The sequence below is a fragment of the Cucurbita pepo genome, chromosome LG08 (genome assembly GCF_002806865.2).
Source record: "Cucurbita pepo subsp. pepo cultivar mu-cu-16 chromosome LG08, ASM280686v2, whole genome shotgun sequence".
Lineage (NCBI taxonomy): Eukaryota > Viridiplantae > Streptophyta > Magnoliopsida > Cucurbitales > Cucurbitaceae > Cucurbita > Cucurbita pepo.
Genome location: NC_036645.1, coordinates 3,962,997 through 3,987,779, shown reverse-complemented (window position 1 = coordinate 3,987,779; position 24,783 = coordinate 3,962,997). Strand labels below are relative to the sequence as shown.

The 24,783-nt window shown below is 37.4% G+C and overlaps 5 protein-coding genes and 8 non-coding genes across 14 annotated transcripts; 12 read left to right on the top strand and 1 right to left on the bottom strand.

The window, feature by feature from the left end:
• The first annotated feature begins 1,133 nt into the window (after nt 1-1,133).
• On the top strand, nt 1,134-1,206 carry TRNAR-CCU. The gene has a single exon. It is a non-coding gene; the product is annotated as a tRNA-Arg (tRNA).
• An 84-nt stretch (nt 1,207-1,290) lies between these two features.
• On the top strand, nt 1,291-1,363 carry TRNAR-CCU. Its single transcript has one exon. It is a non-coding gene; the product is annotated as a tRNA-Arg (tRNA).
• Nucleotides 1,364-1,441: 78 nt separating this feature from the next.
• Nucleotides 1,442-1,514, top strand: TRNAR-CCU. Its single transcript has one exon. It is a non-coding gene; the product is annotated as a tRNA-Arg (tRNA).
• An 80-nt stretch (nt 1,515-1,594) lies between these two features.
• On the top strand, nt 1,595-1,667 carry TRNAR-CCU. The gene has a single exon. It is a non-coding gene; the product is annotated as a tRNA-Arg (tRNA).
• An 80-nt stretch (nt 1,668-1,747) lies between these two features.
• On the top strand, nt 1,748-1,820 carry TRNAR-CCU. The gene has a single exon. It is a non-coding gene; the product is annotated as a tRNA-Arg (tRNA).
• An 80-nt stretch (nt 1,821-1,900) lies between these two features.
• TRNAR-CCU lies at nt 1,901-1,973 on the top strand. The gene has a single exon. It is a non-coding gene; the product is annotated as a tRNA-Arg (tRNA).
• An 80-nt stretch (nt 1,974-2,053) lies between these two features.
• On the top strand, nt 2,054-2,126 carry TRNAR-CCU. Its single transcript has one exon. It is a non-coding gene; the product is annotated as a tRNA-Arg (tRNA).
• A 234-nt stretch (nt 2,127-2,360) lies between these two features.
• TRNAR-CCU lies at nt 2,361-2,433 on the top strand. Its single transcript has one exon. It is a non-coding gene; the product is annotated as a tRNA-Arg (tRNA).
• A 430-nt stretch (nt 2,434-2,863) lies between these two features.
• On the bottom strand, nt 2,864-4,236 carry LOC111801039 (ATP synthase delta chain, chloroplastic-like). Its single transcript, XM_023685003.1, has 2 exons — nt 3,317-4,236; nt 2,864-3,128 (listed from the first exon to the last, which is right to left on the bottom strand). Exon 1 carries the CDS (start codon nt 4,034-4,036, stop codon nt 3,347-3,349), a length of 690 nt encoding a protein of 229 aa, XP_023540771.1. The 5' UTR covers nt 4,037-4,236; the 3' UTR covers nt 2,864-3,128; nt 3,317-3,346.
• Nucleotides 4,237-5,309: 1,073 nt separating this feature from the next.
• LOC111800352 (bifunctional fucokinase/fucose pyrophosphorylase) lies at nt 5,310-11,083 on the top strand. Of its 2 annotated transcripts, none has more exons than XM_023684000.1 (7): nt 5,310-5,916; nt 6,100-6,367; nt 6,698-7,062; nt 7,428-7,554; nt 7,652-8,665; nt 8,833-9,563; nt 10,561-11,083. In XM_023684000.1, exons 1-7 carry the CDS (start codon nt 5,581-5,583, stop codon nt 10,951-10,953), a joined length of 3,234 nt encoding a protein of 1,077 aa, XP_023539768.1. In that variant the 5' UTR covers nt 5,310-5,580; the 3' UTR covers nt 10,954-11,083. The 2 variants fall into 2 exon arrangements, with proteins under 2 accessions (XP_023539768.1, XP_023539769.1); XM_023684001.1 differs by having other exon boundaries at nt 5,311-5,916; nt 8,836-9,563.
• A 1,061-nt stretch (nt 11,084-12,144) lies between these two features.
• LOC111799745 lies at nt 12,145-14,451 on the top strand. The gene is made up of 2 exons (XM_023683204.1): nt 12,145-12,736; nt 13,481-14,451. Exons 1-2 carry the CDS (start codon nt 12,643-12,645, stop codon nt 14,218-14,220), a joined length of 834 nt encoding a protein of 277 aa, XP_023538972.1. The 5' UTR covers nt 12,145-12,642; the 3' UTR covers nt 14,221-14,451.
• Nucleotides 14,452-14,522: 71 nt separating this feature from the next.
• Nucleotides 14,523-15,483, top strand: LOC111800080 (the record flags this gene model as incomplete). The annotated part of the gene is made up of 1 exon (XM_023683663.1): nt 14,523-15,483. A coding segment is annotated over one exon (747 nt), but the record flags the coding sequence as incomplete, so codon positions are not given.
• Nucleotides 15,484-17,240: 1,757 nt separating this feature from the next.
• Nucleotides 17,241-21,310, top strand: LOC111800988 (ORM1-like protein 3). The gene is made up of 3 exons (XM_023684935.1): nt 17,241-17,725; nt 18,457-18,605; nt 20,899-21,310. The coding sequence occupies exons 1-3, from the start codon at nt 17,540-17,542 to the stop codon at nt 21,035-21,037; spliced, it is 474 nt and encodes a 157-aa protein (XP_023540703.1). The 5' UTR covers nt 17,241-17,539; the 3' UTR covers nt 21,038-21,310.
• Nucleotides 21,311-24,783: the final 3,473 nt, after the last annotated feature.

Here is a 24,783-nt window from a genome sequence, read left to right as displayed (position 1 = left end):
CACTCTCCATTGGTTCAAAGAGTTGTCGACCTTTTGCAACCATGCTCCCATGCCTGCAGCCTAAGAGAAAGCCCCCACAAATGTCACAGCATCAAGTCTCATTCTTCTAACTTAGTACATGACCGATTCGATAATACAAGTAGTTATTAAGAACATGTATAAAAGATTATACATACAACATATTAGCTTCAACAATTAGAATATGCAGTAGTTTAACATGGTATCATGTGAACACATCTGAACTTATTAAGGCATGCACCATCTTAGCAAATGCATTATACCAATTGCAGTCCACGAAACCACCCGTGTCATAGGCATTCTGTCAAACACTTCTAATGCAGCCCCCCATGTTGCCGGACCTTGCACAACCAGCAATCATCGAATTCCAAGTGGGTATATCTCGAAGCGGCATTTCATCAAACAGGTGGCGTGCAGACCTCAACATTCCCAATTTCGCACACATTTCAAACAACGCCGTCAGAGCAAATACATCAGAGGCAAATCCTGACTTATAGAAATGGAAATGAAGCAATTGAGCAGCGTAAGTAAATGAAATTTTAATCCTTGAGAGAATGGTTGGATTAAAGTTAACTCCGCTAATAATCAAATAATACTCCTTCAATTGATGCCAGGATTTTTGGAAAGCTCACCAGAAAGACCTGAAAGATCAATTATGATCTGGACAATTTCGAGAGTTGTGTTCATTTAACAGATTAAAGTTAATTGTATTTTATAAAATATGGCTTAAAACATCACTTTCCCGCTCAATTATAGACAATATAATTTGTTAAATTATATATGTAATTACTAATATTAAAAGTTTTAAGTTCGTGTTTTCGTATTTCCTTTTACTTATTTGTTTTTCTAAAACATTTTTCTATACTCCAACTATTTGCAGAAATTAAATGATTTGTTATTGAATATCAAAATAATTTATAAATTTTTATTAAAATTTTCATAACACCAAATTGATATTAAGTTATTAATTTAAATAAATAAGTATTTAAATGGCTAAGCTTATCACTATTTTTTATTTTTTAATAATTAATGTCAGTTGATCTAATCCAATAAATTTGAGTTACCAATTCAAAACAATGAGTTTTTTTCCTTTTGTAGTTGTAAATTAACAGAAGGCGCCTGTAGCTCAGTGGATAGAGCGTCTGTTTCCTAAGCAGAAGGTCGTAGGTTCGACCCCTACCTGGCGCGTTTGTGTGAGCTTATTATAATCAGTCTTTCTCGTGACCATTTAATTGGTTTAGTTTTGTCTTTCGTTTATAGATTTTCCATCCGGCGCCTGTAGCTCAGTGGATAGAGCGTCTGTTTCCTAAGCAGAAGGTCGTAGGTTCGACCCCTACCTGGCGCGTTTGTGAGCCAATATTCAATCTTTCTCGTGACCATCTAATTATTTAGCTTTGTCTTCCGTTTATAGGTTTTTCATCCGGCGCCTGTAGCTCAGTGGATAGAGCGTCTGTTTCCTAAGCAGAAAGTCGTAGGTTCGACCCCTACCTGGCGCGTTTGTGAACCTAAATATTCAATCTTTCTCGTGACCATCTAATTATTTAGGTTTGTCTTCCGTTTATAGGTTTTTCATCCGGCGCCTGTAGCTCAGTGGATAGAGCGTCTGTTTCCTAAGCAGAAAGTCGTAGGTTCGACCCCTACCTGGCGCGTTTGTGAACCTAAATATTCAATCTTTCTCGTGACCATCTAATTATTTAGCTTTGTCTTCCGTTTATAGGTTTTTCATCCGGCGCCTGTAGCTCAGTGGATAGAGCGTCTGTTTCCTAAGCAGAAAGTCGTAGGTTCGACCCCTACCTGGCGCGTTTGTGAACCTAAATATTCAATCTTTCTCGTGACCATCTAATTATTTAGCTTTGTCTTCCGTTTATAGGTTTTTCATCCGGCGCCTGTAGCTCAGTGGATAGAGCGTCTGTTTCCTAAGCAGAAAGTCGTAGGTTCGACCCCTACCTGGCGCGTTTGTGAACCTAAATATTCAATCTTTCTCGTGACCATCTAATTATTTAGCTTTGTCTTCCGTTTATAGGTTTTTCATCCGGCGCCTGTAGCTCAGTGGATAGAGCGTCTGTTTCCTAAGCAGAAAGTCGTAGGTTCGACCCCTACCTGGCGCGTTTGTGAACCTAATATTCAATCTTTCTCGTGACAACCTAATTTATTTAGTTTCGTCTTCCGTTTATATGTTCTTCATCTGGCGCCTGTAGCTCATTGGATAGAGCGTCTGTTTCCTAAGCAGAAAGTCATAGGCTCGACCCCTACCTCTGGCGCGTCTATAATCTAATATTCAATCTTTCTCGTGACAACCTATTTTTTATATTTTTTTTTACCATTTATGTATCTCACATGAGGCGCTCGTAGCTCAGTGGATAGAGCGTCTGTTTCCTAAGCAGAAAGTCGTAGGTTCGACCCCTACCTAGCGCGTTTATTATCCCAATATTTCATATTTCCCGCGACTGCCTATTTTTAGTTTTGTCTTAGTTTTATGGATTATTTACATGTCAATCTTAGTTATTTATTTAACCGGTGGAACTCATGCCTCTCTCCCAATTATTCTCTCATTTATTTTATGTTGCCTCTCTCCCAATTATTCTCTCATTTATTTTATGTTGCCTCTCTCCCATTTATTTTATGTTTTTAATTTGTTTTGATCTTATTTAATTTTCTAAATAAAATTAAGCGGGTGTATTTATAGCAATGATCTAGAACTCTATTCTCGTGGACAATAACATTCTTCCGATGGCACCATATTAAAACTCGACCCATAAACTTACAATAGTACATTGAATAATTTTACGCAACAACAATTCATTCCACGCTAGTCTAATTAGCTATCATCCTAATGCACCATAAATTTCCACATATAACGCTACATTAATGATTGCAAAAGAAAATTCCAGAGATTCAAAACAAACACAGAGTGCCAGTTGAACATATATTCACATTATGTGTTCCACAAAAACTTGTTTTTCTGGATCTACTTCTTGTATCATATGTGAAGTTACAGAGGAAAAGGGCTAAAATAATGTTGGTTGAAAGGCCCTTTTGGTGGGTGTTGGGGGGGTCGAGATTACCTAAAATTCGAAAACCACGACAATTTCCAGTTCCAGCACGAATTTCTGCAAATTAAAAACAAACCCATTAAATTGCTTCCCACCGTTTTTGTTTAGGAGAAGGCAAACATTGAGTGGCTGAAGTATGCGATCAAAAGAGAAGGAGAAGAAGAAGAAGAGAAGAAAATGGGCTGAGTGTAGAAGCTTGAAGAAGAAGAAATGTAATCAAAATGATAAGTGAATTGAACACATACTCAAAGCTTCTGTAGCCAGATTATCTTCCTCTACGCCATTAATCCGCCATTGATGAAGCTTCTAACCTTCACTTTCATAGCCCCACTAAGTCTTTGCACATTCTTCGCAATCCCATACAGCTCCTCTTCCTGCATCTTCCTGTTGGAAGAAACCAAAACCACTTCAGTTCCACAAAGCTCATCATAAATCCTCTCGAATTCGCTCAACACCTCATTCAGAATCCCCAATCTCTTTTTCTCAATCAACATCTTCGTCAACTTCACCACCTGTTTCTCAAACCCCCCCTTCGCTGCAATTTCCCTCACCAATCGCCCTTTCTCCTCCTCCCCTACAAACGGATCGTTCAAAAACCCTCCGATTCGCTTCGTTCTCAACACCTTCGAGAATCTCCCAACGTCCTTCGCCACCGAGTGAATCGATCCGGTAGTTTGCGATGCATCGACGAGTGCCGCGGCATATCCAGCAGCAGGACGACGGTGAAGTAACGGCGAAGAGGAGCGGCGCGGTGAGGAAGAGGAGAAGGAAGAAGAAAACGGAAGCGGATTTAGGGTTTTGTGAGTAGAGAGAAAATTAGGGGGTTTGGAGATTGAGTTGGATCTGCGAGAAGGAGAGCGATGAGGAAGATGAGCAGAGTGATTCTTGAGGTGAATAAGGTCGCGAGATGAAGCTAAAGTGGATGGAACTCTGAGAGTTGAAACAGAGCTTGTTAGAGTATCCATGGAAGACGAACAGAGAGAGAGAGAGAGAGAGAGAGAGAGAGAGAGGGAAGTAGCGTTAATCGGAGGAAGATGAGTGCCGGCTAGGGTTTACGTGGAGCTTCATCGCCATGGAGATAAGGCAGTGATTCTACGCCATGGATTCAACCACTGGACGCTTCGATGAAGTCGAAAATTGGGGATGATTCTGCTGATGACGAATTGTTCTTTGTCTTGTTCATGAATTTATCAGATTTCTTAATAATATTTTTTAATTTTCAAAATCAATTTTAAAAAATATTTTTTTTTTATTATTTCGGACGAAAATTATTAGTATTTTTTCTTTTAATAATCTTGAATTTTCCAAACCATACTTTTAAATTTAAAAAATAAAAATAAAAATAATATTGTCGTTAGTGTAGTGTATGATACAATAATATATATATATATATATATATATATTTCTATTTTATATTTAATATATATGATGTATTAAATAATAATTTGAATCAAATATTTTTTATCGTTAAATATATTAAATATTGATTTAAACATTTCAAACTTTTCTTAAAAATAAATTTATCATAACAAATCTTATGAAGTTACGTATTATAAGTTTCATTAATTGTATATCATTCGACCGTAGATCTAAGTTGCACTGTTATGTATTATATGTCGCCTTATATTTTTAAATATAATTGTTTTACTAAATTTAATCATTCACTGATCGTTCCTAATTACCGCTAAATCAAAAGTTTGTTTTATCTCTGTAATTATATAATCTTTTAATGAAAATTGGAATGACTTAGGAGTTATTTTTTTTATGTGATTTTTCGTATGGAGGTGAACCGTTCATGGGTGAGTTTCATTTTTTTTTAATGTGATTTTATTGTCATTCCTATTTTTTATTTATGGTAAAGAATATTTGAGAATTCTGGAAGAAATAGAAATGAATTAGGAGCGATTTTAGTATAAAAAGTGATAACTAACGCGTGTAAGTAACTATTCAATTTAGTTCGCTTATAATGATAGGTATGACACGAATCGTCTTTAAGATAGAAGCACGGTGAATTTTTTTCATTTATAAAAAAATTTAAAATAAAATAATTAATACGAGAGAAAGAACTCTATCTTGAAACTCGAACTTGCAGGTGTTCAGTGGAAGTCTTATGAAATAAAATCCCAAAAATGGTTAAAAACATATATTCAGGCGTACAAGGAAATAAAAATAAATTATTTTTGAATTATTTTTTTAAGTCCAATACAAAATTTTATTAATTCATTATTTCATGAATGTATGAGATTTCCATAAAATTTGGAGTTTGACGGTGGGTTGTTGTTGTTCGCAAATGAAAAATGGTTTATAAAAACCATGAGTTGACGGCAGTAGATCTGCCGCTGCGATCGTCATTTATAGCGAGAGGGTCCTGATGGTCCACCGGTCCCCTGGTTTTCAGCCCCAGTCCGATCCCTGTCATCGCGCTCTTCTCAGTTCCCTTCAAATCCACCGGCACCCATTTCAACACTACAAAACTTCTTGACGATTCTTCCGAATTCCGAGGAAGACGATGGAACCCAGAGTCTCGATCCCCAGACAGAAGAAGGCCGATCTTCAATCAATTCTAAGAAAATCATGGTACCATTTACGGCTTTCAGTGAGGCACCCCTCGAGAGTTCCCACTTGGGATGCGATTGTTCTCACCGCTGCTAGCCCCGAACAAGCTCGGCTCTATGAATGGCAGCTCAATCGGGCTAAGCGTATTGGGCGAATTGCCCCCTCGACGATCACCCTTGCCGTGCCGGACCCCAATGGCCAGCGGATTGGCTCTGGAGCTGCTACTCTTAATGCTATTCACGCCCTTGCTAGACATTATCAGAAGCTCGGCCTTGTTCCTAGTATTGAGGTAATGTTCATTTCACCTCATTTGATACCTCGCGCTTGAGCCTAGGCGTTGCTATGATCGTTATTCATCCTTATTTCTTGTTTCCCCTGCATAAGTGACACGATATTGGATTAAAGAATGCTGCTATTCTAGATTTGTTGATTAGCGTGATTTTGTTGTTGGGTTTTTTCAATCATGTAATAGGTGGAGACTATGAGTAATGGGTGTAAGTCGCCAAATAATGACAATGAAGTATCTCTCTCACAACTTGCTAGCTTCATATCCAAAAAACATATACTATTGCTTCATGCTGGTGGTGACTCGAAAAGAGTACCGTGGGCAAATCCCATGGGGAAAGTGTTCTTGCCGCTACCTTATTTAGCAGCTGATGATCCTGATGGCCCTGTTCCTTTGCTCTTTGACCATATTATTGCCATTGCTTCATGTGCAAGACAGGCTTTTAAAAATGAAGGTTGTCTTCTCTTCTCTTTTCAGCTCGTTTTAGTTTCATGATTGTTTGCTCTGCTATAATTTTCTAGATATTCCCTTGGTGTTCTTCTTACCTTGGAGTTTTGAACACTTATTGAATACCTTCAATGTGCATTTAAGTTCCCATAGAGAAGAGAGACAAATGGTTCAAGTTTCTACTTAGAGCCATTGTTCTAATTAGTAGAAATAAAAATAAAGAACATACATAGCATCTTATTTGGAGTTTCATTATTATTATATAATGATGCTCAATTACTGATTTTCTTCCTTTCATTTCTTGTTCGATGGGGGCGATTGGCTGAGATCATTACAGGCGGCATACTTACGATGACTGGTGATGTGCTACCTTGTTTTGACGCATCCACTTTGGTTCTTCCAGAGGATGCCTCTTGCATAATCACTGTTCCTATCACCCTTGATATTGCTTCCAACCATGGTGTTATTGTGGCATCTAAAATTGGGACATCTGACAGTGGTTACACTCTCAGTCTAGTCGACAATCTCTTGCAGAAACCGAGTGTTGATGAACTCACCAAGAATAATGCAGTTCTAAGTGATGGTAGAACGCTTCTCGACACTGGAATAATAGCAGTTAGAGGTAAAGGATGGGTTGAGCTAGCTTTGCTTGCATGTTCATGCCAACCTATGGTTTCAGAGCTTCTGAAGTGTGGGAAGGAGGCAAGCTACTAATATTCAGTTTTTAAATTTTAACATTGCACAAGAAACAAAGCAGTAGAAGTAATAGGAGTACATTCACATCTCTCTATTTAGGATTAGATCATATTCCAATCAACACTAATATGAAAGAGTGAAGTTGTCTGTTTTTATTTATTCTGTAAAAAATTTCATTTTTTGTTTCTTTTTCCTTGGATTGCAAGTGGAAATTGTTTTCACACATTTCTGATTCTTGTGTTGGTAAGATGGTCGCAACGTCCTCGCCTCTTCCCTTCCTAATTTATCGGAAATGAAGATCTCAATATTTCTTTGTACTTTAAGCAACGGTATGCTTTATGTATCAAATAAATGTTTGTGTGTATGTGTAGATTAGTTTATATGAAGATCTGGTAGCTGCTTGGGTTCCTGCCAAACACGCATGGTTGCAGCCACGTCCTATGGGTGAAGAATTGATTCGTAGGCTGGGAAGGCATAAGATGTTCAGCTATTGTGCCTGTATGTCAAAAATCTTTGCAACTGAAGTTTATTATATCCTCTTGCATTATAATTTTTTGTAGTTAAAGTTATTCTTGTATGATCTTTTAAATTGCAGATGACTTGTTGTTCTTACATTTTGGCACCTCGAGTGAAGTTTTGGATCATTTAAGTGGGGAAAAATCAGAACTTATTGGACGACGACACTTGTGTTCTATCCCAGCTACTACAGCATCTGATATTGCAGCATCTGTTGTTATCCTTTCCAGTAAAATTGGGCCTGAAGTCTCCGTTGGAGAAGACTCTCTCATTTATGATTCTTCCATTTCTGCTGGAGTACAGATTGGTTCTCAATGTATAGTTGTTAGTGTTAACATCTCAGGAATTAACAATCAGTTACCAGGAGATGCATTTAGGTTTATGCTTCCCGATCGTCATTGTCTTTGGGAGGTTCCATTAGGAGGCTACACCGAAAGAGTCATAGTATATTGTGGACTTCATGATAACCCGAAAATGTCGGTCTCTAAGGGCGGGACATTTTGTGGGAAGCCTTGGAAGAAGGTTTTGCAAGATTTAGGCATTGAAGAAAGTGATCTATGGGCAACAGCAGGAACTCAGGAGAAGTGCTTATGGAATGCTAGAATATTTCCCGTTCTTTCCTACTTTGAGATGCTTACCTTGGCTATGTGGCTGATGGGCTTGAGTTACAAAAAAACAGAGCACTTGCTTCGGTTATGGAAAAGTTCTCATCGAGTAAGTCTGGAGGAATTACACAAGTCGATCAATTTTCTTAAAATGTGTACAGGATCTAGTAATCACCAAGCAGAACTTGCTGCTGGAATTGCTAAGGCTTGTATCGACTTCGGCATGCTTGGACGTAATTTGTCCCAACTATGCGAAGAAATAAAACAGAAAGAACTTTTGGGATTAGAAACTTGCAAGGGTTTTCTAGATAAGTGTGCTGAATTTCATGACCAGAACATTAAAGTTGTTCCGAAGAGCCGAGTGCACCAGGTGCAAGTCGATCTCCTTAGAGCATGCAGTGAGGAGACAGCAGCACAAGAGTTGGAACGGGAAGTTTGGGCTGCAGTTGCTGATGAAACTGCTTCAGCTGTAAGATATGGCTTTAAAGGTAGAAAACATGGTGTTCGTCACCGTTTGAAAGAACCAAAGCGTTCTTTTTTTTCTGCCATTAATATTTGTCCGTTACTCGATCGTTTATCTTGTCAAAATAGTTACTGATCTGAGCTTTATTCTATTTTATTTCCTAATGTATAACCACCTTTTTTTCATCTTTAGAAGATCTGTTGGACAAGCCTGACACTGATAGACTGGGACATGGAAATACCCTCTCTGATAATAGCATAAACCAATTAATCCACCATAAAAAGGTAACTGTTGACTTACCTGTACGTGTGGATTTTGTTGGTGGTTGGAGTGACACTCCTCCATGGAGCTTAGAGCGTCCAGGTTGTGTGTTGAACATGGCGATTAACTTGGAAGGTTCACTTCCTGTTGGGACCTGTATAGAAACAACGAAAATTTCTGGAGTTCAGTTCAATGATGATGCTGGAAACGAGTTACATATCGAAGACCTTAACTCGATTACCACTCCATTTGATAGTGATGATCCATTCCGGCTCGTCAAATCTGCATTGCTTGTGACTGGCATTATTCACGATCATATTCTAACAGTTTTTGGTTTGAAAATCAAGACTTGGGCAAATGTGCCTCGTGGTAGCGGTCTGGGAACGTCCAGCATCTTAGCTGCTGCTGTGGTAAAAGGTCTTCTTCAGATAACTGATGGTGATGAAAGCAATGAAAATGTTGCCAGACTTGTATTGGTACTAGAGCAGCTTATGGGGACTGGAGGTGGCTGGCAGGATCAAATAGGAGGTTTGTATCCTGGCATCAAGTTTACCACAAGTTTTCCTGGAATCCCATTACGTCTTCAAGTTATCCCCTTGTTATCAACACCTCATTTGGTCTCCGAGTTGCAGAATCGATTGCTTGTGGTATTTACTGGTCAAGTAAGCTTCCTAAACTTCCTCACTTCCCCGAATCGACCTTTGTTGTTGAGTTTCGAAACTACAAGCTTCTTTTAATATAAATGAACGTTTGAAAGTGTAATATGTGTGAAGATTTCTCTGAGATTGATATCAGTCTTACTTCTTGGATACTAAAAGTCGTTTTTTTTTTCGTTCTTGTGATATCACTTTGCTTGTTTCTCATTAAGAATGAACTGTAAACTTAGAATTCTTCACTTTTTAGATTATCCTATGTTGAGGATTGTTGGGAGGGAGTTCAGAGTGGCTAATTTAGGGAATGATCATGGGTTTATAAGTAAGGAAGACATCTCCATTGGTATGAGGCCTTTTGGGGAAGTCCAAAGCAAAGCCATGAGAGCTTATGCTCAAAGTGTACAATATCATACTATGATAGAGGTTTGTAATTTCTAACATGGTATCAGAGTCATGCCCTAAACTTAGTCATGTCAATAGGATCCTCAAATGTTGAACAAAGAATTGTGAGCCTCGAAGGTGTATTAAAAAAGTGATTCCAGTGTCAAACAAAGGGTGTACTTTGTTTGAAGACTCCAGAGAAGGAGTCGAACCTCGATTAAGGAGAGGCTGTTCGAGGGCTTCGTATGCCTCAGGGGAAGCTCTATGGTGTATACTTTGTCCGAGGGGAGGATTGTTGAGAATTGTTGGGAGGGAGTCTTTCCATTGGTACGAGGCCTTTGGGGAAGCCCAAAGCAAACCCATGAGAGCTTAGGTTCAAAGTGGACAATATCATACCACTTTAGAGATCCGTGATTCTTAACATTCTGATGCTAATGGTTTACTCTGTTGGGTCACTCCGGTTTATATTATGCAATATCTTCTTCTCAGTTCAACCATACGTATGTGAGTGGAGATTCAAAATCTGAACTTTCGACCAAAAACATATGCTTCAACCATCTTACAATCTAATATCTTATTTTGCAACTCTGTTGTTCTGGGCTTATATGGTTTAGCTAATATGCAGGTCCGACTTGCACATCAAGTCCTTCACAAAGTGGTGACTCGATATCTTCGACGCGATAACCTTCTCATATCCAGCATTAAGCGTTTAGCCACGCTAGCAAAGATCGGAAGAGAAGCACTGATGAACTGTGACGTCGATGAACTAGGAGAAATAATGATGGAGACATGGCGGTTGCATCAGGAGCTAGATCCTTTCTGCAGCAATGAGTTTGTTGATAAGCTGTTTGCATTTGCAGACCCCTATTGTTGTGGGTACAAACTGGTGGGTGCTGGTGGCGGAGGGTTCGCTTTATTATTGGCCAAAAGTTCAGTATTAGCCATGGAATTGAGAAACAAGCTTGAAGATGATAAGAACTTCGACGTTAAAGTCTACAATTGGAGCATATCTTTATAGAGATTTTGAATTCTGCTATTATTTATTTATTCTCATCCATATTCATATTAAACATGTTTGTGAAATAAAGTGAAGAACATATTGTTGCTTGATCTGTGCTATTGAATCTGTAGTTTGTTTCGGATTTAAATTTTCAGCTCGTTAATAGTTTCTTCGTTCTTGTGTATCATACTTCGTCCGACAGCTTGTGACTGCACAACTCTACCTCGACCGACAGCCTGCAAACATATGAAAAGGGGAAAGGATGAGTATAACTGTGTTTGGTACGACACGCAATATTTTTAATTTTTTTAGTACGACACGCAATATTTTTTATTTTGTTACGTTACTTTTAATTATTTTAATTTTCATTCATGAATGATTATGAATAATATGAGTTAAAATTTTAGGTTTTTAAATTTATTTAACTATAATCTTAATAATTATTTTCAATTTTAATAAAGTTATATAAATGTTTTAATGGTAAATAATTAGTACAATAATCAAATTAAAGAATTATTTATATATGTTATATTTTACAATCAAATACGATGCTAGTGGATTAAATTATTTTAAATAAGATAATAAAATGGTAAAAAATAATTCAAAACATCATTTATATAATATGTATAAAATAAATATTATAATAAAATATTTAATTAGGATAATTAATTAATTGCAATTAGTTCTAGTTTGTTATTATTAATTATAAATTTAATTTCAATGGTAATTAGCTAATTAATTACCTTAAAGATATTGTTGGTTAATTAATCATTTTAGTAAACAAGTAATTTCATTATTTAAGAAACAATACTAATACAAGAGGTATTGTTAGACGAGCACGACTCTCCACAATGGTATGACTCTCCACAATGGTATGATATTGTCCACTTTGAGCATAAGCTCTCATGGCTTTGCTTTGGGCTTCCCCAAAAGGCCTTATACCAATGAGTTAGCATTACTCACTTATAAACCCATGATCATTCCCTAAATTAGTCGATGTGGGACTTCCATCATCCAACAGGTATAACATAATTCAAACTCGGGAAGTGAACGAAAGCACATGAACATAGAATTCGAGTTTATTTTGTGAAGATGGAAAAGATAACAAAATGCTTAAAGCATTAGCCAAAGCATAACTTGTAACAATGGCAACGAATCCAAAGCACAAAAGATTCCCTCATTACTCACTTTCCATTCCAATTCCAATTCCAACAACCAATTTCCAAATCAATAATTATTGCACCCATCTAATTTCAATTCCCTTTTTCTTTCTTGCAATAAAAAGTCGCCTTTCCCCTTCGTTCAATCTTCTGTGATCTTATTCAAATTGTTTGTTTGGATTAAGCAGTGGAAATGTTGATCTATTGAGCGAAATGGGATCAAAACAGGAACAATTTTATACGGTGATTCATATGATGGCGCCTTTTTAAAGCAAATCCGGAAGAAAAAAGAGAGACCCAAAAGCGAAATGGGTTCGTTGAACTGATTCTCGCACCACCCAACCATTGATCGCCACACCATAACCCACACATTTCGCTTCTTCCGCTTTGTTTTTTTTTCCTTCTTTTCCAAAAGGAAGTCATAATTTCAGTCGGTCGTCTTCTCAGTGAGTCAGTGACTGTGGTGGGTACTCCAGATTTGTTCCGATTGGCGGTTCGATGAAGAAGTAGAGACCCAGAAAACAGAGAGAGCAGGCGAAGGAAGCAAATGGGTTTGATCAGTAATCGAGTGGAGAGAAGCCAAATCAAACCAGGCGATCATATTTACACTTATAGAGCTGTTTTCGCCTATTCCCATCATGGTATTTCTCTATATTTCTTCCCCCATTTTGAAATTTTGAGATTCTATGCGATGAACACGATCTGAATATCATTTATCCGCTTATTTCTGTTTCTGGGTTTCTCTTTTTTCTGGCTGATTCTTCTATTTCTGGGAGTAAATCGCATGAACTGTTGTTCATTGTTCAGCATTATTGTTCTAGCTACTCTATTGCTAATGTATATTGTCTGAGCTTCGTTTCACTTCAAGTGCATTTCTCTATAAGTTGTGTGTTTCATCCTAATGCTGATAGAAATCGGATTCTAAGTCCGATCCGAACATATCTAAACTCGTTAAAGCATATACTATAACAGCCCAAACCTACCGCTAGCAGATATGATCCTCTTTCAGCTTTCCCTTGAAGTTTTTAAAACACTGTTTGCTAGGGAGAAGTTTTCACAACCTCATAAAGAATGTTTCGTTCTTCTCCCTTCTCCCTAATCGATGTGGGTTCTCACGTGTACTCTCTCTATGTCAGGGGTTCGAATTCCTCCACTCCACATGTTCTTGAACTAAAAAAGAGATCCCATTACCAAGATTTTGTTTGATTTTGGTTTCTTTTGGCTGGATATTGATTGCCTTAGCAGGTCCTTGCAATTTTCAGCTCGTTAAGACCTGTATGCATAGGATTTTTCATTTGAAACTTCAGTTTAGAACAAAATTTCATGTATAAGATTTTACATTCGAAACTAAGCACGACCATGAATCCACTGGTTTCTCCATGTAGGCATCTTTGTTGGGGGAAGCAAGGTTGTGCATTTTAGACCACAAAGAACCTTAAATTCAAACACTGACATACCTCCTGATTTCTATGGTTCAAGTTCAAGCAATCCATCATCCTGTCCGGTTTTCCCTGACTGTGGATTCAAACAGCTGAACAGCGGGGTAGTCCTTTCATGTCTGGACTGCTTCCTAAGAAATGGATCCCTTTACTGCTTTGATTATGGGGTCACCCCATCAGTTTTCCTTTCCAGGGTTAGGGGTGGCACTTGCACCACTGCTACATCCGACTCGTTCGATGTCGTTATTCACCGAGCAATGTATCTTCTTCAAAATGGATTCGGAAACTACAATGTTTTCCAAAACAACTGTGAGGATTTTGCTTTATATTGCAAAACAGGCCTTCTGATTGTAGACAGGCTTGGAGTTGGAAGAAGTGGTCAAGCTTCTTCTGTCATTGGTGCTCCCTTGGCTGCCATTCTTTCCTCTCCTTTGAAGCTGCTTATGCCAAGTCCTGTTGGCATGGCTGTGATGACTGCTGGAATGTACACCATGAGTCGATATGCCACCGACATTGGCGTTCGAACTGATGTGATTAAGGTGGCTGTCGAGGACTTGCCTCTTTTTCTCGAGTCAATGGGCAGCGAAGAGGAAGACGAAGACGAAGACGAAGACGAAGACGACGAAGAACAAGAACAAACTACCACCAAGAAAAATGAAGATTCGAAAATGCTTGTGGCCAGGTGATTTCAACTCCTTTTCGTGTTCCAGGGAGCTGCTTCGTATAGATTTGATCCTCGACTCGAAATTGCTCGGGCTTCTTTCCTTCTTATAGGTATGTTATTTGGTTGCACACTGTTACTTTAACCTGAATGAACTAGCCTGATCATGAATATTAAGTAGTCAGCTATATCACTGTCAGGATGTCACAGACTCACAACCAATATATGTCTGTCTCCATTAGACTTGGATGGTTTATTTTTTGTTCTTTTATTGTTAGAATGTGATTCTATNGAAACTAAGCACGACCATGAATCCACTGGTTTCTCCATGTAGGCATCTTTGTTGGGGGAAGCAAGGTTGTGCATTTTAGACCACAAAGAACCTTAAATTCAAACACTGACATACCTCCTGATTTCTATGGTTCAAGTTCAAGCAATCCATCATCCTGTCCGGTTTTCCCTGACTGTGGATTCAAACAGCTGAACAGCGGGGTAGTCCTTTCATGTCTGGACTGCTTCCTAAGAAATGGATCCCTTTACTGCTTTGATTATGGGGTCACCCCATCAGTTTTCCTTTCCAGGGTTAGGGGTGGCACTTGCACCACTGCTACATCCGACTCGTTCGATGTCGTTATTCACCGAGCAATGTATCTTCTTCAAAATGGATTCGGAAACTACAATGTTTTCCAAAACAACTGTGAGGATTTTGCTTTATATTGCAAAACAGGCCTTCTGATTGTAGACAGGCTTGGAGTTGGAAGAAGTGGTCAAGCTTCTTCTGTCATTGGTGCTCCCTTGGCTGCCATTCTTTCCTCTCCTTTGAAGCTGCTTATGCCAAGTCCTGTTGGCATGGCTGTGATGACTGCTGGAATGTACACCATGAGTCGATATGCCACCGACATTGGCGTTCGAACTGATGTGATTAAGGTGGCTGTCGAGGACTTGCCTCTTTTTCTCGAGTCAATGGGCAGCGAAGAGGAAGACGAAGACGAAGACGAAGACGAAGACGACGAAGAACAAGAACAAACTACCACCAAGAAAAATGAAGATTCGAAAATGCTTGTGGCCAGGTGATTTCAACTCCTTTTCGTGTTCCAGGGAGCTGCTTCGTATAGATTTGATCCTCGACTCGAAATTGCTCGGGCTTCTTTCCTTCTTATAGGTATGTTATTTGGTTGCACACTGTTACTTTAACCTGAATGAACTAGCCTGATCATGAATATTAAGTAGTCAGCTATATCACTGTCAGGATGTCACAGACTCACAACCAATATATGTCTGTCTCCATTAGACTTGGATGGTTTATTTTTTGTTCTTTTATTGTTAGAATGTGATTCTATCTCATTATAAGAAATAAAAAAGCTAAGCTAATGAGGACGCTATGTGTCATGGTCATGCTTGTTCAAGACGTGTTGTCTATGGCCGCATGTTGGATTTCCTGGTAAGCTTGTCCAGGACATGTTGTACATGGCCGCATGTCCGTTCTAAACCCTTTTTACATGCTTTCATCTTAGATTGGTTTTTACCATTTCTTGTTGTGTCAATACGAGAGTGTATGACATACATCAAAATCATGTCTACACCCACCAAGAGTAAAATGCCTCCAAATGTATTATAGGGGATGTGACTAGTCGTGAATTCTTCATACTCTGAGTTATATGTTGTTTAAGCCGTGGTGTTTCTTTCTTTGCTTATAGTCATGTATTGTTGTTTTATTCAATTCTTTTAAATTGTTTTCAAGTGTATTTTCTCGCTCACGTTTAATAAAACATTTCTCGCAAACATGACCCGAGACTCAAGCATATACCGACGTTGTTTCCGAAGTCCAAATTTCTTACTGTTCACTTATTTGCTAGATTAGAACAAGTGTCGTACCATTGTTGTCCCACTGCAACTTTATTCAAGGAATTCGAAAAACTTAGAGCTGGTAACTTCCACTCTTCAACTGTGCTTGCTTCAGAAGCATTCACCGTTCATGGGTTAATTCGGTTGAACAACATGAGGATTACAATATGCTAAAATGACCCTTGTTCGGTTATAGTTCGAAGATCTGATTGGTTCCATACCGAATCCTCAAACCCATTCTGTACTCTCTTTTCTGTGAATATGGGAGACGGAACATGAACCATAAATGACTAAAGATTCTTAATGTATTTTGAACCCAAAGTTAGAATGTTGAGCCATTATCCTTTTATCAATGGAACATAAAACATGTCTTTTGGACAATCCTACGTTGTCTTAGACAATAAATTCCATTATAAAGTTTGATAGAGTAATCTAAGAACTCTAAGTCAAATTATATAAATAAAATCTTGAGAACGGTTTGTTTCGAGAGACAATACTTCAGTATGTATATATATTCATAGTTAGAGATGTCGACGGGGCAAGGATGAGGAATTTGTGAGATCCAGTTTTTTTAATAAATATTTTACCGTTTCTAATATAATTTATATTAAAAGGGTAAAACATTTAAATGGTATAATATCTCTAACCCTTAAAAAATATTTATTTATCAACTATAATATTTTAATATAAAAGTGAGCCGGAGTCGGGGTAGAAAATATAATCTCTGTCCTCGCTTATTTAGCTAGTTGAATACAACTATAAGCGAGAAACTTGGAGTCGAACCCAAAGTTTTTCTCGATCTAATTCGATTCTACTTTGTTTAAAGAGAATCGGGTTGTTTCAATCTTAAACTTTTGGATGAGATTGGACTAAACTCGAGTGCAATAAGCTCGTATTTCTTCATAATTATTGTACACAGCGTAATAGAAAAAAAAAAATTCTTAAAAGCTCTAACGGACCTTTATAAACTATTTAGATCTAGGGTTTATGTTGAATTTAGTATATAATTTTTTTTTTTTTTTTTAATGAAACTCAAGCTTTAATTACTATGTAAGGGACGTCCAATGTTTTCTTAAAAAAAGTAAAAAGGAAATAAATTGAAAATGTTATTTTAAGGCTATAAAATTCTTAAAATAAAAAGAAAAAAAGGAAAAAGGAGAATTGAAAGGGATAAATTCGTGTTAATTAGTCGGACCTAAATTTTTATTTCTTGTGTTGGGGCGGTGGGTAAGGGTTAGTGCTTTCTTATTGTTATCATCAGAGCTTGATTCCCAATTTTAAGCTCTGTTTTTCGATCATTGCCCAACCCCACGAACGAAAGAAACCATACCTAGAGAAAAGCCATCTGGGTTTCGTTTCTAATATTTGAACTATTAACCACGCCATCAATCGCTGCGATTTGATTTGCAAATTCCGTTCTTTTTCTTAGTTGATTCCGTAGGAGAGGTTGGATTTTTTCGCATCACCGGTGTTTCGGAGCAAAATCAGAATCTGGGTTGATGGCTAATCTCTATGTTAAGGCTATGCCTCCGGCGGATCTGAATAGGAACACGGAATGGTTTCTTTATCCTGGTGTTTGGACGACTTATATTCTCATTTTGTTCTTCACTTGGCTTCTCGTTCTCTCTGTATTTGGCTGCTCTCCTGGAATGGCCTGGACCATCGTCAATCTATCTCATTTTGCTGTATGTGCATCGATTTTGTTTTTTTCTTTTCTTTTTGATCTGGGTGTTGTTTCCTTCCCTTGATATCATCATTGGACGTTGGATTGTTGTTGACTTGTATGCCTCTTCAATTTAATCTTATTGTGATTTCGTTTTCGTTGATTTTGTGAAAATGAAACAAGGATGGATAGCCCAACTGTTCTGGCTTTGTGAATTTGATTTTGGATTCATGCTTGGTTTGGTAATTATATGCTTATTGTACTTGCATGTAAGTAATTTTGATACGAAAGAGATTCTTTCTGTTCGATTTTTACTGTTTCAGATGTTCATCTTTGGATTCTTGGTGCGGAGGGATATTGTAGTAGATAAACATTCTAGTATCTTTGATTTCATAACCCTTTTCCGTGTTGTTTTATTTCAAGCCTCGAGCCATTGATAGTCTTAGGCTGTTGTTTAGTTTAATGGCACTAAAATTGTTTGTGGAAGACACACGGGTGAAATATGATTAGAAATGGTTGAAAAGACCATAATGTTTTCAGCTTATGTTTGATTTATTGCCATACATGTTCTTATGTGTAAATGTGAATCTTTCTGGGTTAAGAGTCAGTGAACTCCGTTTGTAATTTTCTCGATGTGTGGTCCTAGCGATCAGCTTAGAATGATTTAGAACATTCTTATGCTCCGTTCTTTGAAGTTGATATGCGCTATGTCTTTGTATAAAATGATAGAAATGTGCGTGTCTTTTACTTCAGGTCACCTACCACTGCTTCCATTGGAAGAAAGGGACACCATTTGCTGAAGACCAAGGGATCTACAACAGATTGACATGGTGGGAGCAGATTGACAACGGAAAGCAGCTTACCCGCAACCGAAAATTCTTGACTGTTGTTCCTGTGGTGCTGTAAGTTATCTATTATATTACGAAACCTAAGTACTACATAATTCTGAAATCAAATTTTAGACTGCTTTTATTTGAGTTGCTTTTTGTTGTTTTATTTTCCTGAACTCATGAATTTGAGTGAGATTTTTAAGAACGTCTTACTCGTACTCTACGTGTTTTTGACAGCCAATGTTTTCTATGTTCTCTTCTATATTGTTGTGTGATATTTCTCTGATATGGATAAATCATCTTCATAGTTCTTCTGATGATTGATTGGAGAGTTCTGTTTACTCAATGACCTCTTTTTTCTAACTCAAAATCTCCAGGCTTGTGATTCTAGGGATTTAAACTAAACTTACAAATTTTCTAGTTGGCGAACTTTAGAGCTATGGCGGTAGACGCTGATCTTAACAGCCTCTACATGATAAGATGATGGTTGTTGCTGCAAAATTTTGAATACGATGACATTGGCAAATCGTCGTATTTTCCTAGTGGCGGTGGAAACCAAACTAGGCCAACAAAGCTGAACCGAACGAAATGGGCTGTGTTTTTTGTGTTTTGTTTTGTTGGGAATTTTAACAGTTCTTATCATGAACTTGGCCTTCGTCGGATTTTTGCTTACTAATTTCATTTTTTGTCCCAGATCCAATCCATAAGTACGGATCCGGGGCCTTATAAATGTATAGCCTAGAACTTGAGCATCAAACTTGTTGGAGTTTAATCAGTCTTAGCTACAGCATAAATTCGAAGTCTTACAAGTGGTAACTGGAAAGAACTATTGAACATAAACTTAGGGACTGACTGAGAGGATTGAGAGATGACAATTGAATTGTGATCAAGGGAAAAGATGAGGGATGAGAAGGATAGCGCTTGAGTCATACTACTTCGCTTATGAGTTTCATGGTGATCAATGTACGTATCTCGTTATCCTAACTTGACACGATGTTCAACTTGCTACCATATGTAAGGCACCCTGAAAAGCCTGAGAGTATTGGGAGGGAGAGTTGCATCGTATCGTGGGTGGGCTCTATGAGGGAGAGTTTCTCGACTTCTAATTAGAAATGAAAAAAAAAAAAGCGTCGGGCACCATGGGTGGGCTCTAGACTCTCTGCTTGGCGTAGTGTTCTCGAGACATTTATAGATCTCTAGTTCCAAAGACCTCTAAAGTTGAGAATTGTTGGAATCAGGAGAGATGTATCTGAATTTTCAATTTTTCTGGAACACGTTTGGATCGAAAGATCTACGAGTAGAATATTTGAGGTTTCTTTCATAACCAATAGGAGGATAATTTGGTGTGCATCTAGACTTGTCTAATGCTACATCTCACAACAGAAACATTCTTAATAGTTCTTTTGAATTCTTTCTCTTGAGGACTTCGGTTCTACAGACATTATCCAAAGAAGGAAACGTCATTACTGTACTTTACATAATTGGCGTTGTCTGTATTAGAGACTCGGAATCTCGAGATCTACTTTTCTTGCATTTCTCTTGACTTGAATCCTCACTGGGGTTCCTTTTGGACACATTTTCATTGCTCATTGGTGTGCCCCTCTTTCAGCTCTTTCAGGATTAACTCAGTTCTTATTACTTAATACTGGTTCTATTCGAGTAACTCTATTATCTTTTGAGTTTTCATTTTAGCTTCAGATCCATGATTGCTCTTTTATACTGGTTTGACATTGCTAAAGCCGTATGCATATATGTTCTTTTTTTTATAAGAGTCTCTGATCTATGATGCTTTACCATGAGAGAGGTATGGCTATAGGAAGCAAAACTATTAGATAATTTACTGGTAAACAACATTGTACCTAGGATGAGTCTGTGTTTTCTTCGTGAGTACTCTTTGATTTCTCTCTTTCTCTCGGGGTCTTCGAGGCCATTCTTACAAAGACCATGTCAACTAGACTAAGATCATCAGGGTCTTTGAGTTCATTCATACAAAGACCATGTCAACTAGACTAAGATCATCAGGGTCTTCGAGGTCATTCGTGCGAAGACCATGTCAACTAGACTAAGGGAAGGCATAGGGTCCTCCATGTTAAAACCACCCGAACTCAGCGACCCTATAACAAGTTTGCACCTTTTAGAGATTGAGATTTTCCAAAGGTTCTTGCTATATTGAACTTCTTATTGCCTTCGCTCCTTTCCCGGCAAACAAATTATTTATCGTTAAAAGAGCTACTTCACTTTACAGGAGAGGAAAATGTATGAAATTCGGAACCTTTGACTCTACTCTATTATCGGACCTTCCCTTGTGATTTGAAATGAACAAAAAAGAAAACTTCATTAACTTCTTGTTCTTCTTATTGTACAGGTACTTGATAGCCTCACACACAACTGACTATCAACATCCAATGTTATTTCTGAACACCCTAGCAGTAATCGTACTAGTTATTGCCAAGTTTCCTCATATGCACAAGGTACGCATCTTCGGGATCAACGCAGACAAGTGAAGGTCTCACATGAAGAGATTTTCGGTTCGACTTGCCCAAAACGCTTCTGGTTCGTCTCTCAACCTGGTAAAACGTTATACCTTTGTATAGTAGTTGGGACAGGAAGGATACTGAAAAATTCGTAGTTTTCTTTTTTTGTACCGACTGCTGGCTCCCTCCCTCCGCTTGTTGCTGAATGAATTTAAGTAAATCCAATTATCTTTTCTACAGTGGAGAAAAATGTTGATGCATTTGAGTTTCACTGTTGTTATTATAAAGTAATTTTTAGGACTACACACTTAAATGCTTCTTCAGTTGGTTCTTCTGCACAAATATGAACCTTGATTTTCATCTCTCATTTCTATTGTGTTTTATAACAAATGATCAAACCCAAAGGAGGAACCTAACAATTCAAATTCACTCGATTAAATTAGAAACGTATTTTGCTAAATATCAAACGAGACGTCTAGTTTTTCTTTAATCATTAAAAAAAAAAAAAAGGAAAAAAACGTATGTTATTATACGGTAAATATCTACATAATCTCTTATGGCTTTGTTTTGGGAACCAATGAGAGTATTCTTTGTTTATAAACTTATGATCATTTCCAAAATTAGTCAAGGTGGGACTTTCATCACCTAACACCTCTCAAGGCTCGACTCCTTTTGAGTCTTATTTACTGCTTTGAGGAGGCTTGACTCCTTTTATTTTGGAAAGGAGTCAATCTATTGACACAACTAAGTTATTTACTGCCTTGAGGAGGCTTGACTCCTTTCAAGGCTTGACTCCTTTTATTTTGGAAAGCAGTCAATCTATTGACACGACTAAGTTTAGGGCATGACTCTGATACCATGTTAGACGAACATGATGTCCACTTTGAGTATAAGCTCTCATGACTTTGCTTTCGGACTTCCCAATGGAGAGTATTTTTTGTTTATAAACCCATGATCATTCCGAGTATTCCAAATATGTCGTTTTCTTAATTATTTTTTAGAGTTGGAAGAATATTACTAAAAAAATTTCAAAGTTAGAATGCTTTTTTTTTTGAGAAATAGTTGAAAATTCAGCGTAAAAAAAAAAAAAAAAAAAACACTGTGACTTATTATTGAAATAAGGCTCATAATTTGGGTGTTTTTTTAATTAAAAAAAAGAGTTTGCCCTAATTTGCTCATCGTGAATCTGTGCCTTTCCCCAGCTCTCTCTCAAAATCAATCCTCATCTCTCATTGCTTAATACAGCGTCGCACAACGTCAATTCCGGCCGCTTTCGATTCTTTCGCTTATCTCTCTCGGACTGGTAGGATTGAAGTTTTTGTTAGTTTTCCGATTCTTCCATTTTTTTGATTTACGCTCTCGATATTCACTTCCATTTCTCGTTTCTGCTGTTCGCCCCCTTCCTCGATTTCTTCGATTTACATTGTGTCATCTACATTTTCTTCCTACTTTTCTTGGTTATAATTTATGTGCTGTGTTTAGTTTATGTGATGAATTAAGTTTTGTTTAATTTTTTTTTTGTTTTTTAGTCGTAGAATTGGAGTTGGGTTGATTAAGTAAAATCTAGAAATTGGGTTAAATGCTAAAATTATGTAATCAAATAAAAAATGAAGAACGTGCTTGAATTCTATGCTGCGAGTGAGGCAAACACTGGCGAAGAAACTCGGATTGCCTTTCCATCCTCTGTTCAGTAGCATTGCTTTTCCGTCATTACCGTCGTTTGCTACTTTTTTCTTCCTAGTTATATTATTAAATGAACATTCTTCACTTCGCTTCGATGATCACCCTCCCAATGCTGAAGCTAGACTTATTTGGAATAATTAAGGGCTTTTCTTTGGAATTTTTAGTTGGGAAGGAACAATATTGGTTTCTTATGGCTCTACTTTGGTGCAGATTATCCAACCCTTTTTCATACTATAGGTTATCTTCTCTTTGAGCCAGTTCGAAAGTTTTCTTGTAAATCTATTCTTTTAGCCAGGCTGAGGCTGAGGCTTTCCTATCCTTCATTTTGCACATTTCATACTTTCAGTGAATCATTTTCTTATGCAAAAACAAGTCATTTGAACCTTTATTCTTTTTGGTTTTGGTTTGAAGCGCATCAGATTTGAGTTAGAGGCACTCAACAGACAGCTATGGCAGAAGAGGCAAAAGACCCTTTCAAGGGAGTCGATTGGAAAGCCGTGGGTGGCGATATGCAGAAAGATCCCAGCTCTATAAACATTTTAAAGAAAAGGCGTCCAACAAAAGTTAGGCAAATTCCAGAGTATTATTTTCTTCCTAGAAGATCCCTTCCCTCGGTCCTTGCATTCTATGGCGCGTGTATTGCAGGTGGAATTGGAGCTGGGATGCTGGTGGAGATATGGATTAACGACAAAGTTAAAAGTAAGCTTTGAATTTGTTCTTAATAGTCTTACTTCATAATCCTAGCAATATCATTAACCTTATCCAGAATTCATAGCTTTTTTATTTCCTCTGTTTTTCTTTTAGTTAAATTTTCAGTTTAATCCATGAACTTTTAGGCTTTATATTGATAGGTTAAAAGACCTTTAAAAGTGTCGAGTAGATATTTAAACTTTCAATCTTGTGTCCAATAGAACCTACTAGACATAAAATTGAAACTTTAAAGTCTTCTTAGATATAAAATTTAACTCTATATGATCAATTAGTTTATTATTCAAATATGTCTGAGACATATAAGAAACTAAATGGAAAGTTCAATAATCAGACATTTTTAAAATTATGGGACCTATTAGATACACTTTTTTATGTTAAAAAATATCTTGGACACAAAATTGATAGTTCAACTACAAAACTTATGACACAACATTTTCTTTTTGATGTGTATGAGAGATAGACAGTGTGATTGACTATTGAAGTTTCTTTTTTGATGTGTTCTTGCAGAGGATGGAGGTGTGGTCTGGGAGTTTGACAAGTAGAGTACAGAAGTATGAAGTTGTAATAAGATCATCCAGTTCTGGGTTTTGTTTTGTTGTCAATCCTTAGTTTTGGCACATATAAAGGAAAACATCTTTTATTGTCACTGTGAAGTTGTACAAAAATTGGAAGCAATAACCAGTAAGTTTTTCGAAGTTATGACTCCAATTCAGCTATTGGTTGTTTCTGTAGTTATAGATCAAGCACAAATGACAATAAATGCAATCATTTTTGGCATAAAGCTTATACAGATTGTTGCTTTGCTCTGGTAAAGCTGGGTTTTGGTGGATATAATGTGATAGTAATCTTATCATGTTTCCCTGCCTAGGTAGAGTTTTTTTTTTTTATCAACAATAGTCTCTCCACATCTTGATCGAAGATATCTCTGATATCTCTTTAACTAATTGAGCTATGCTCAAGTTGACATCTCTCTTAACCATCTCTAAAGTCTCTGTTTTCCACAATTTCTCCCCTCGCAAACATTTGTCGGTTAAGATTCAGATAAACAAACCCTTTCTTCCTTCTTCAGATTCGGATAATTGACCTGCTAAAATGTAAGATGAGGAAAATTAACAAGATGGAGAGTACAAATTGCATAAGCAAGCCTGAATAAGAGTCTATAAGAGTCTAGAAAAGGTTGCTTGCTTGGCTGGATTTTCAGCAAGATAAGGAAGGCCTGGATTAGGCCCCAAATACTGCATTCTTGCCTTTGGAGAAATGGAGAAGCCAGGCTTCTGCTCTTTGCTACTTTGAGAATCTCATATGAGGCAAGTGTATAGGGATTTGAAACTCCTGACCTAAGTAGATGTCATAACCTTAAATTTTGTAGCATTAGCACAAGA

Bases quoted from the DNA above. Each gene is read 5' to 3' on its own strand.
- LOC111801039 (XM_023685003.1), bottom strand. From the start codon at position 4,036: ATGGATACTCTAACAAGCTCTGTTTCAACTCTCAGAGTTCCATCCACT.
- LOC111800352 (XM_023684000.1), top strand. From the start codon at position 5,581: ATGGAACCCAGAGTCTCGATCCCCAGACAGAAGAAGGCCGATCTTCAA. The intron at 7,063-7,427 runs GCAAGCTACTAA...GTGTATGTGTAG, and splicing joins TTCTGAAGTGTGGGAAGGAG to ATTAGTTTATATGAAGATCT. The intron at 7,555-7,651 runs GTATGTCAAAAA...TTTAAATTGCAG, and splicing joins GATGTTCAGCTATTGTGCCT to ATGACTTGTTGTTCTTACAT.
- LOC111799745 (XM_023683204.1), top strand. From the start codon at position 12,643: ATGGGTTTGATCAGTAATCGAGTGGAGAGAAGCCAAATCAAACCAGGC. The intron at 12,737-13,480 runs GTATTTCTCTAT...TTCTCCATGTAG, and splicing joins TTTCGCCTATTCCCATCATG to GCATCTTTGTTGGGGGAAGC.
- LOC111800988 (XM_023684935.1), top strand. From the start codon at position 17,540: ATGGCTAATCTCTATGTTAAGGCTATGCCTCCGGCGGATCTGAATAGG. The intron at 17,726-18,456 runs GTATGTGCATCG...CTTTTACTTCAG, and splicing joins TCAATCTATCTCATTTTGCT to GTCACCTACCACTGCTTCCA. The intron at 18,606-20,898 runs GTAAGTTATCTA...CTTATTGTACAG, and splicing joins ACTGTTGTTCCTGTGGTGCT to GTACTTGATAGCCTCACACA.